At 40.8% G+C, this 11,497-nt stretch overlaps 1 protein-coding gene across 4 annotated transcripts; it reads right to left on the reverse strand.

Moving 5' to 3' along the window:
* Nucleotides 1-1,408: 1,408 nt before the first annotated feature.
* On the reverse strand, nt 1,409-11,121 carry LOC124191300. 4 transcript variants are annotated; one of them, XM_046584453.1, is made up of 21 exons: nt 10,680-11,121; nt 8,478-8,563; nt 8,067-8,376; nt 7,756-7,879; nt 7,521-7,672; nt 7,272-7,404; nt 7,039-7,184; nt 6,653-6,840; nt 6,448-6,574; nt 6,092-6,202; nt 5,009-5,169; nt 4,822-4,946; nt 4,597-4,757; nt 4,342-4,520; nt 4,125-4,264; nt 3,824-4,060; nt 3,609-3,759; nt 3,338-3,529; nt 3,099-3,256; nt 2,873-3,034; nt 1,409-2,796 (listed from the first exon to the last, which is right to left on the reverse strand). In XM_046584453.1, exons 1-21 carry the CDS (start codon nt 10,768-10,770, stop codon nt 2,517-2,519), a joined length of 3,414 nt encoding a protein of 1,137 aa, XP_046440409.1. In that variant the 5' UTR covers nt 10,771-11,121; the 3' UTR covers nt 1,409-2,516. The 4 variants fall into 4 exon arrangements, with proteins under 4 accessions (XP_046440409.1, XP_046440407.1, XP_046440406.1 ...); XM_046584451.1 differs by lacking the exon at nt 6,092-6,202 and adding an exon at nt 5,561-5,719 and having other exon boundaries at nt 7,272-7,401; nt 10,680-11,100; XM_046584450.1 differs by lacking the exon at nt 6,092-6,202 and adding an exon at nt 5,561-5,719 and having other exon boundaries at nt 10,680-11,100.
* Nucleotides 11,122-11,497: the final 376 nt, after the last annotated feature.

Consider the following 11,497-nt stretch of genomic DNA (forward strand, 5'->3'; position numbering starts at 1 on the left):
GGAGGTTGGCTGCAAATCTGGCAAGGCGGCCCAGAATTTCTCCGGAAACTTGAATCAGATTGCCATACGTACCTGCTTTGGATGGCCGCGCCCACAGAGCTCAAAACAACTAAACTGTATCATGACCAAACAACTCCTGATCTGTTTGATAGGTTGGCAGTCAGCTTAGACCAGTTTAATATTTCGTCTTTCTTAAAGCTAGAAGGAAACACGGAGGATCTTATTAAACGGAATCCTTCCAGGAGAACCACGGTCGAGGAAAACGAGGAAACCCCTTCGTTCTTTTCTCATCTGTTGGCTTTAAGTCGGAAACTCGGACAAGACGGAGATTTACGCTTTGGTGGTCGGATCGACAGAGTAAAAAACTGCCCTATATGATGCCTACAACCCTCTTTTACTGTTCGGCAACATCTTTTACTGTTCGCAAAAGGTAGTTTGGTGGGGAAAGGGAGTAGTGATGGCGAGCAAAGATAACACGAATTTAGACGAAAAGTATACCTTTTTGACTGGCATACGATACGACGCGTCAAGCTCAAGGACGTTGCCGTGCGTCAGGGCGTTGACACCCTAGCGGTGTTGTACCAAAGCGCAACAGCCGCTTCGTTCACAACCCTACCCGCCAGATAAAGGAGTGGAAAACATCTATTGCAGATGCATCACGCAGGGACCGACAATTTATTCCCCAACTTTTTTGGATTATTCGGGGGAGAGAGCTGGCTAAGAAGGTACAGTATGAAACTGTTCGCCGAGATCGCCAGATTTCTCAACTCTCGCCCTTAAACCTGAGACGCTAGTTATGACTCGGAAAACTTGAATGAGCGCGAGGGAGAGTGATAAAAAATGGCGACTTGGCTGGGTGGGAAATCGATCAAATGATGATACTAGATCACTAATAACTCGGCCAATAAAATCAGGAAAAAAGATTTCTTTTAGAATTTGCATTGAGGGGTGGCCGAGCAATCTTTTGAAAGAGTTTTTTTATTTTCACTTTTTTTTTAAGTGATAACAAAGGCCTCCCCAAATCGACGAAATTTGAAAACCCAAACTTTCAAATTAAATACCTCCCGAACGGCAGGGAATATTACATTTCTGAAATAACAGGCAAATCCGGAGTCAAAAACTAGATAGGCCTGTATTTTTTTTTTTTTTTTTTTACAATTTTAGATCCCATAGTGGAATAAGAAAAAAAGGTGGGTCCACGGATTTGCTGCGGTTGAGGGGTGGATTGCTTGTTAAAAAACGATTTTGAATTATCAACTTTAAAGATAAAGTCATCTTCTACCCTACATATACCTAAAGGTCTTGAGACTCTCAAGAACGTGCCCTTTTGTTCACCTTAAAATTTCCAGATTTTGACTCTGGCATTTAGGCAGTCCTGGAATAAATTTACATTTCGCTTATTAGCATATTCTTTAAAAGAGATAGGTATTTAAAGGTATAGGTAAACAAAAGTCTCTTTTTTACCTATCCTTTCTTGCTGTATTGTAATGAAATTATCCAATTCAGTTGTAATGTGAACATCTTGGTGAACATAAAGAACATTGTGTAAAGTGTATACTGCTCTAGTTATTAACGTAATGGAATATATTGTCATCAGTCATCAGATACCGGAATAAGCACACCGAAACAAAGTTTGGAGAGGGGTTTCAATGCAAGAATCGCATAGTTAATGATCGAATTTTGATAGAATTGATCTAATATTGCATGCTTCCTCAAATCGCCAACATCTTCCTTGATTGTAAAAAATGACGGGGTTTTTGTAACAATCACCTTTTTTGGTCAACACTAAAATATTGGGGAAATCCTTGATGTGTTTCATTCTAAGAATATTGAGAAGGGTGCACTTAGGGTGCATCCACTAAGAACAACTCTTCTGTCAGATCTGTCGAAATCCGAAATAAAATCACTCGCCGTAGCTACTCAGGTGCTAAAAGCAATCATCCCTAGCGGCCTGCTTTGCTTATTTTTATTTTAGAAGAAAACTTAAATTTTCCACAATCGTTTTCCAAAATTTCCGTTGCCATGACACCACGATGTGGCCAGGCCTCAACCTCCTCAAAGTAAACACGAAAATGGGAAAAAAAGTGATTGTGGAAAATTGAAGTTTCACTTAGAGAGTTCAAAAATTGCAAACTATAGGTCACGTAATAGAGAAGTTTTGCACTTGGGGGAGGTGGCTGATTCCATTTCGCCAGAACACACAGAAGGGTCGCACGCTTTGTAGCCGTAATTGAAGAAGGTTAATTATGGAGGGGGGGGGGGGTATCTACTGTACTTCGTGATGAGTCCAAATCATAAGCCCAAGTCACGAGAAACAGCCATGTTAATCATTATCCTGCATTTAATGTGTGATTGTAAAATAAAGTGAAAACATCCTATTAAGACAGCAGTGCAGTCAATCTACTTATAATATAGTGAATCCTTTATAGTACTGTACGTGGATAACTAAATTGAAAAAAAATAGTTAAGTTTAAACTGTCAGAAAGGATAAAGACATTGCAGGTGAATATATATTGTTATAACGCGGCGCTCTCAGTATCGGGCACTTCTTTAATAGCCGGTTGTTCGGCGGTTGTTCGATGGACGACACGGCGGAGGTCGGGAGCGGCCACGCTGCGAAGACTTCGTGACCGCTCAAACAATGACGGCTCAGTATATATTGGCTCGCTCGGGTCTTGAAAAGCCCGCGATTGCTGCTTGTGTTGTCCTTTTCTGCTGACTGCTCGATCTGCTACTTCTCCTTCTCCAAAGTCCAGCTCAGTTTGCCTGTCACCGACAGTAGATTCTGGTGGTGTGCTGCAAATACAAATGCAGTCGATGGAATTTTAGAAATTGAATTAGCCAGAATTAGCCTTCTTACTAAAATACATACCGCAAGTCAAAGGCACGATTAATAAAAGCGAAATTCCGAGCTGAAGGAGTATGATGAAACAAGTTGCGCTGCCGCTGTTGACCGTATGTGTTATGACTCAACATAGAGTGTGGTGCCGTTGCATCTGCTCCCGCATTTTTGAAGTGTAGTAAACGGTAACGTCTACAGCAAGAAAATGGAAAATTTATTCCCTACGAATAACAAAATTTCGTGCCATTTAAAGAACCTGAAACAAAGGCCGGCCACAAATGAAGATGCTATTAAGATGAGCAGTATGATGCCTAACGAAGTTATGAGGCTGTAATATTCTACACGAGACAGACAAATATCTAGCTTCTGAAGACTGACAGTGTTTTCAGGAATCTCGTCACGATTAGCATAAACCTGATAAGCAATCATTTTAAGTTAGATAAGTGCATGAGATCAACAGTCTACTCTATATCATTTTAAATATTGAAAATTTACCCTAAGCATTTCCATAACGAGTTCCTCTTCATTCGTGTCCTCTATGGGTTTCATGGTACTGCTGCTACTGCTGCTAGACAAACTTAACCAGGCAGGTTTGTTCAAAGCAAAACCGGCCGGGGAATCACGCCGTTTTCGACCGTAAGACTGTCCAGAACCACGGCCCGGTACGTTATTGGTATTACAAAAAACCTTAAAAAAAAAACGCATTTATTGTCAATCATCAACATTTCCGAAAAACAATTTAAGAAATTAAACTGAGTTTGCTTACTGGTTGGCATCCGCCTCGACAAGATTTCACGGTGGCTTCAAAAACTAAAAAATTGGATTCGGGTATTTTGAAAGCGTTGAAGGCTGCCTCCAAACCTTCGCCGCTCCTGGCGCGATCTAGAGATGGAAAGATTCCGTCGTCCACAGGACACCTGTTAATAGATAAGTACATCATGAAATTTTTCGTGTCACGACATTAAAAATTTTGAAAAATACCCAAAACGATCGATCAGCTGAACACTCTTGCCGGTGTATGGATCTTTAGCTATGACGTTTGTGGCGAAAATATCGGCAATTAGGTTATAGCCCTGCAACGATTCGAGCTTGAAGGTGAGAGGATCACCAACAGCGATGGTAGTGGTCGGTCGCCCTTGATACATGATAAGTAGTCGAACGCGCGAATCCAGGATGTTCTGCGCTGGAAGGAATTCGATTGGTGTAGGACTACCAGATCTAAAATACAACGATTCGTCATCAGTCCATTCAAAATTTAGCTAGAAAATCATTTTTTAATTACCCAGCGCCAATATAACCAGAAGTGACGACAGCTTCACCAGGTCCACCGTACAAACACGTAAGATTGTAACGCTTGTCACGAGCGGTTTGAACCATCTCGCTGAATTGGACAACTATTATATTGGTCAATATGTCTCCATGCTGTCCAAAAAATGATAATGCATTACTGTTGTGTTTAAAATATAATATTAACATTGATGTTAATATTGGTAGCTTACTCTCTGTGATCCGCAGTCAGGAAAACCTCTGGGACCTGTGATTCGCAAAACATTGGTAAGGCCCCCTGTACCACGAAAGAAACATCGATCGTAGAATCCGTAAGTGTAAATTCGTCCGGTGAACGGTTCCGGGGTGCGCAACGTGAACTCCATACCGTCCTCATTGCATACTTGGCTCACTACAATATTACAAATTTGGATGGATTATTTTCACGTCAAAAATCTTTAAAAAAATCTTAAAAAAACAGCTAATACCGTCAAGACAGTCAGATGTTTGAGAACGTTCGTAAAAATCATAATCGCCATTGGTTTCAAAGAAGGACGGATTACTCGTGTCTAATTCGCGAGTTGATCGGTCGCTAAGCTCACAGTTTTCTCGTTCCCCGCCAATTGCGTTCGAAAAGAAAGGCAAACGACTAGGAGAAAAAGGATTTAGTTTTTTTCTTAATTTAAAAAATGAAAATTTTGATTGTGTAGTACTAGAAATTGAAGGAAATGCAACGGAAATCGCGCGCTGTTTGACACTCACGCTCACACTGGGCTAAGGACGGTGCCACCAAGTAGCGTTTAACGTATATTCGTCGAAGGCGCATGCGCGTTGCGGCCTTTGAAAAAATAAATTTGTTATTGTGGTTTCATTCTAGAATACTCGTAAAATGTACCGTACCTGGCGAAATCCATCGTGTTCTCGTCCAGGTTCACACCTAGGACGATTTCCCAGTTGATTTCCTCCGGGAAGAATTCCCAATCCCGTCGAAGATCCTCCCGGCAATCCTCCTGGGCTAATACCACTCCCTGCTGGCCATGGCCCCGCATAGTACGGATCATCTACAGTACAATCACGGAAATGTTAGACCATCTAAATCTCTCAAAGATACCACAACCAGGCTTTGCAGTAAAATTAATAAATAATGTGTTGTAGCGATGTGCGTGCGTTTGAAAAAAAAAAATCAACCAACCACCAGCAAAAGCTATTAAATACAATTTGTGCAGTATTGAAATTAGTATTTGAGTTTTGTATTCTGACTTGACTTCCTTAATAATGGAAAGTAAATCCGCAACCTTCTATCCCGATATCGTACTAATGTAGCTAAATAAGACTACGAAGATTCAGGAACATCTAAATGGTTGCATAGGAAGTATAGATAATAGGTTCTACATTGCTGTTTCCAACACTGATATAGGCTAGATGGACTACGGCCGATGGGCTCATTAAAACCTGATTGTATTTCTGGAACAATCCCTGGCGGCCAGCTTCCAGCAGGAACGGCAGAACTCGCAGCAAAATCGCCAACTGCTGACGAACCAGTAATTTCACCGAATTCTTCCGGGCGGTTCACGAAGCTCGACGAACTCTCAAATACTGTTTCGTTCATAACTACAGTGTTTCAAGTGCGCGTGTTGTGATTATTTGTTAGCACGTAAATCTTAGATTATGAATTTAATGTCAAATAGATTTAAACAACTAATAAGCCAAATCTAAGATGACGATTGTGTGGTAAATGAGATATGTAGTAGTATAAATAAGTAAAACGGTATTTGGTAGGTGACACAATTATTCATTGATGCATGTGTCCTGTGATTCCTTATAAACATACGGAGCTGTATTCATGCATTTAGTGATTTGCAAATAACGTTCATTGACTGTTAATTTGTATCTTGATTTTTTTTTGTAATATGCAGCGTGAGTATAGGCAAGTGTTACGTTTTGCGATTGATATCAAATAAGATTTAAGACAGCTTTTAAAACCTTGCTGACTGCCGCCGGGCATGATAAAAGGTGGGCGGTAAGGTGTCACAAGCGACGGGTTGTAGTCATCTATAGAGCTTGGACCGAGTCCGCCACCACCAATGACGCCGCCTGCTGACGTTAATTATTTTCTCAATTCATTTACAGATTGTTTAGAAAAAAAAAAATGCTGCAACAGTAGCTTTGACTCGATTCAAGCGAAAAATCAGCTTTTATCCGATTCACTTCAAGTTATTTCAAGTTATTTAGAATATAAACGATATGTTGTTATAAATATCTGCTATTCTCATGAATACATATATATATTGTTTATATAAAAATATATGCTTATTAGTAATAAACATTTGCTGTCTTACCTGAGAGGCTTTCATAATAATCGTAATCAGGCTCGTAAATTAGTCGGCCGTCCTTTTGATCGGAGCGACTAAGTCGGCATACTCTGAATCGCTCGCTGTACATCGTAGATCGACATCGGTAGCTTGTCTGTTTCATAAATAATGTAACGGTGAGTTTTTACTGAAATTTCCGAGGAAATTTCAAAATTCAGAATATTATTTTAACCTGACGGAGGCATTCGTCGAGACATTCAGCCAACGACCGATCGGTAATTTCCGTTTGGAAATCGGCTGAGAGACGTGAATTACGGTAACGTTGAAATGCCGTTAAAATATCTCTTCGGCGGCCGTCGACAAGAAGTGGTGATGCTTCGCCTTCACCTCGCTGTGATAGCGGATTTACTTCATTTGCTCCTGTTAAGTCCCCACAGAAATATTGCGTCAAATTTATTTTGCCATAACATTAAAAAATACAAATTTTTCATTTTTATGCATTGCAAACTTATTAGTATTCTTAGGACTAATTCAACCGTTCTAGAGATGCATTAAATCTTCGACAGACGCTTTGACACAATTTGAAATTATAAAAAATAAAGGTGACAGTCTGCTTACCAAGGGCCATGCATAGAATTTCAAAGTAGTAATAACCAGTTCCGGTCATCGTGGCCACTTCCTGGTCGCTCAGCGAAGCTGAATCCTCGCTGGAGAGGACGCATGCTTTAGAAATAGGATCGTAGGTCAACGAACGACAGAAATATCTAAGTATTAAAATCATGAAAAGGGTTATTTTTCGATGGTGAAATACTCGTTCAGCATTCAGATGAAACGAAAATATAGTTTAGTACGTGTCTGCCGATAAACATCGGGCTTGGCATTCTTCTATAGTCGTATTTATCATTATTTCAGAGTCGAATGCGGTTAGCATCTGGCCGCGTTCTTCACGAACGAAAGTAAGTTGACCCTCACAGCGACGATCTTCTGAAAGATACCAAATTTTCAAAACATTTTTAGACTTCGTAAATTTATGAATCGGGGGGAAACACCTAAACAGCCTTCTAAAGTAAAGGAAAATTAAATTTAAAAAAAAAAAATACCTGATAAACAGGTATTTTCTAGATATTCGAATCCAGGATCGTCTTCATATTGTTCGGGATGAGTGCGGCGCGTGTATCGGCTTAACGAACACGTCCTCGACGTACTGTCGTACGAAATAGAGCGACAGACGAAGCTGTATTCATTCAGACATCTACGGTGAAAAGTTCAGAGATTCGTGGATATTTGTTCTCCGTTCAATCAAACATTGAAATAATTTTTAAAGAAATCGCGTACTTATCCTCGCATTCGGTACGATTATTCACAAAGTACTCTTTCGAACCAGAAGGCCGAAACCGCTTGCGGGTAATTCGATCAAAAACTGATTTCCGATTTGGGCACTCACGCTCAATCCTGGCCGCTGTAGGAATCAGTTCAAATCAAATCAAACTATGAATTACTACTTAATTAACCAACATTTCCTTATTATCTGTAAATCTTGTCTAAATATGCGCTAATATGTTCATCAAGCAATAAGAGCACCAGAATACGATTTATAACACTTAGGTATTATATGTTAAATGATTAATATTGGACATCAGACTTACAACTTAAGCAGACCTCGCTGTATAGAAAATGACCGGGTAAGTTGACGAGGGCCCCTAGTCCTTCTGGGCGGGGCAGTTCTCGCGACAAGAAACAGACAGACTCGTCATATTCTACAGCACCGGCCACTGACGGTGATGTTGACGGGGAATTGAAAGGAGCGGGCAGTGAATTGGGAAGTGTCAGGCGCTTGCCCGGTTGAAAATCAAATGAACTGCAAGTTCGCACAAGGTTATTGGCTGCCGTTCGATCACGAAGACACAGATCTTGACATCTCGTTAACACTTGCATCGGAGGAGATGCATCCCGTACCTGCAAAAGTGAAAACATTTTAAAGGACTTGATTGTTTCTCTGTCTGTTACTTGAATCCAAATTTGAGAACTAAATAAGATGATGTGACGTTTGTTCATACCACATCGTCGTCGTAGCCTTGGAGCTGTTGATGGGGCAATTTCTCGTACACTATTCGACCCAATCCAAAGTTGCAAGACGTTTGAGCTGAAATTTAAAAATGTTCATTTTGGAATTGGTTAATTTCGTTTATTTTGAAAAAGTCAAATAGGTCTGAAATTTAAATTTTATAGTCTAATTTTTAAAAGAAGAAAAATTCGAAATTTAATTTGAGTATTTAAATTTAGTCTATATACATTTAAGCCGATATTCTCCCCTATTATTTGAAACATTCACTATTTCCTGCTGTCAATCATATTTACTGTACGCCTTATTCAAATACTGATCCCCTTAAAATCGAGTTTAATTGCAAACAAACGAAAGGGCATTTTTTTTATTTATTTATTTCAATCGTGCGTAGATGCTTTTAACCTCAATCTGTTACAAAAAGGATGGCGGTGGAGGGAGAGCGGCAAAGGGTATTATTAAAACTGACGGACATCCTGTTCCTGCTGCGGAACGACGCCGTGTGTATATCGGAACCAGTACGCCACCGCTCTATGACTCAATCCCTCTTAGACTAACTGCCGCGCATATGGCCAAATGCGAGACAAAACATTTCCACCCCTCTTATTCTTTCGTTATACACCGCCACATTTCCACGTACGACCGTCTCTTGTAACGTGTACTTCCGAGCGGAAAATTCCACTCGTAAATGTCAATCTCGTTTCTCCCCCCACAGCGAATAAGGATTGACGGGGGATAAGTTGGGGTCTCACCACTGTGCATATAATTACCTTGTCTCAACCTATTTTACCGTCGGTTAGTTTTTCGAGTTTTTCATTTAATGACTGCATTGGTTTAGATCTGTACTATCTACTCAAATCAAACACCTTATACTCGATCAGAAAGCGTAGAATTAAAACCGCAGGATGATATCGATTGAAGCCTATGGATGAATTGCACCTCGATGTAATTGTTTTAGATCCCAATCGGTTACGCGTGATTTCTCGAAATTGGCATGTAGGTCCCTTCATTTTCTGTTACGAAACTGGGCGTTGATCCAACCGATATCCTGATCATCAACTTGCATCCATTGTTATTACCATCTATTGAATACCAGAGCTATACCTCATTGGTTTAGCGTCACAGTTGATTACGCGTATCGCATCAACAATTACATCTATTGGGACTCTGCACTGTGCCTAATTAGGAAGATCGCGGGACTGCACGACACACGATTATTGCCGATCGAAGGTTATCGCAGTCCCGATCGATGTGTCCGAGGGTATAGAGACATTCATATTATATCGTGTTGTGTAAGAATATTCGAATGAAAAGGGGGAGAGAGAGAGAGGCGGGAAATGTTTGGGGGTGTGGAAAGAGCTGAAAGAGAAGAGGGGGGAGTCACTTCCGATGTGGAGAAAACGAGGCATGAAAGCAACAGGGAGAGAGAGAGAGAATGAGGAGAGAATGAGAGAGAAACAAGAGAATTGTCGATTCATATCCGGTGGTCTATTCAATTCTTTAAACAGCCCGTTGATTTGTTACACTCTATCCCACCACCCTTTCACTCCCACCGATCCAGCGATCCTCATCCTACACGACCGCTCATCATATCGATAGGTGAGATACATACATCTGTCGACCTAATAGTAATAATGATTTTAATGAGTTTTACTCTATAACCGGCGACGCATCTTTCAAATGAAAGTAATTTAGCTCAAAGTAAATGCCCTAAATAGGATGAAAATAACCGAAAATAACGTCAGAAAAAAAGATGCAACAGTCGGTCAACCGGTCAACCGCTATCCACCTGTTGTCCTATACACTTGGAACTGTGACAAGGTGTATCCATGCGGAGCCAAAATATATATATAGAAACTCCGCCTGCTTTTGTCCTCAGTTCGGAAGCCAAGCCGGAAGAATCGCTTTGGCAAAAGGAAATGATGGAGAATTGTGACGGCAACATTTGACGAGTGGCATCGCGTGTTGGTCGGTTTTGATTCAAAAACATAATACGCGCATTCATTCCTATATACTTCTACACTATAAGGATCTACCTGGAGGTATAAGCAATTTTTAGAATCTATTTTAGGTCTTTACACTCACGCATCTGATACTATTTAAAATACAACTATAAGTATAGTGCAAAACAAATTCAACTGGGTGAAACATAATGAAACGAACATTTCACAAAGAAAAATTAGATATAATGAATTACCTTCAGTCAGCATGCGCAAGAGAGTGAGAAGAGAAATTGCCTGCACCATGATGAAATGAATTGAGTTATGAACTAGAGTGAATGATCGCATCTTGTGATTCAAAGCCTGATGGGACTAATGGTCGCCCGTCAACCTCACTCGCATGGCACCCGTGTTAAATGGTTTTGGCGAGCGGTTTCGGTAGTCGGTGGTCAAAAGGTGGAAAGAAGAAATGAAAAAAAAAAAAAAAAAAACAATTTGCCAAGTCGAATCCGCCACAAATTAAAATTAGCCAAAAAATCCCGTCAACTGCCGAACGAAACGACGGAGCGTGAACGCGGGTCTTTTGATTGCGACAGTGTCGACAGAGAGAGAGAGGAGAAAATGGGAACGAGGATTGGAGACACCTGAGAGTCGGTAGCAACTGGATGCAAGTGATGTCCGACGCTGAGACTTTATGGTCACTTGCAACACATCCCTTCCTATCGTTCCATCCTACGTGAATCCCTACTCACCTGTCCCTTTATTTCTCCGCCCACTTGTTCCAGCCTCCATTGCAAGCAGACAATACCTCACAGCCCAGCCAAAGGGAAAAAAGAATGTGAGAGAGAGAGAGAGACGGACATCAGAGCATCAGAGAGAGAGGAACCATAGGACTCCTCATCATTAAGTGACGTCATGGTGCAGCAGAGAGAGTCTGGTCCCGGCAACTGCTGAAACCGGAAGCAGACAGCTGATAGCGGCGCAAATGCGGTGAATACAAAAAAAAAAGAGGGAAGGAAAAAGAAACGAGACACACACACACACACAAGAGACGAGGGGAAATGAAACATCCTCT

This window comes from Daphnia pulex, chromosome 3, assembly GCF_021134715.1.
Source record: "Daphnia pulex isolate KAP4 chromosome 3, ASM2113471v1".
NCBI lineage: Eukaryota > Metazoa > Arthropoda > Branchiopoda > Diplostraca > Daphniidae > Daphnia > Daphnia pulex.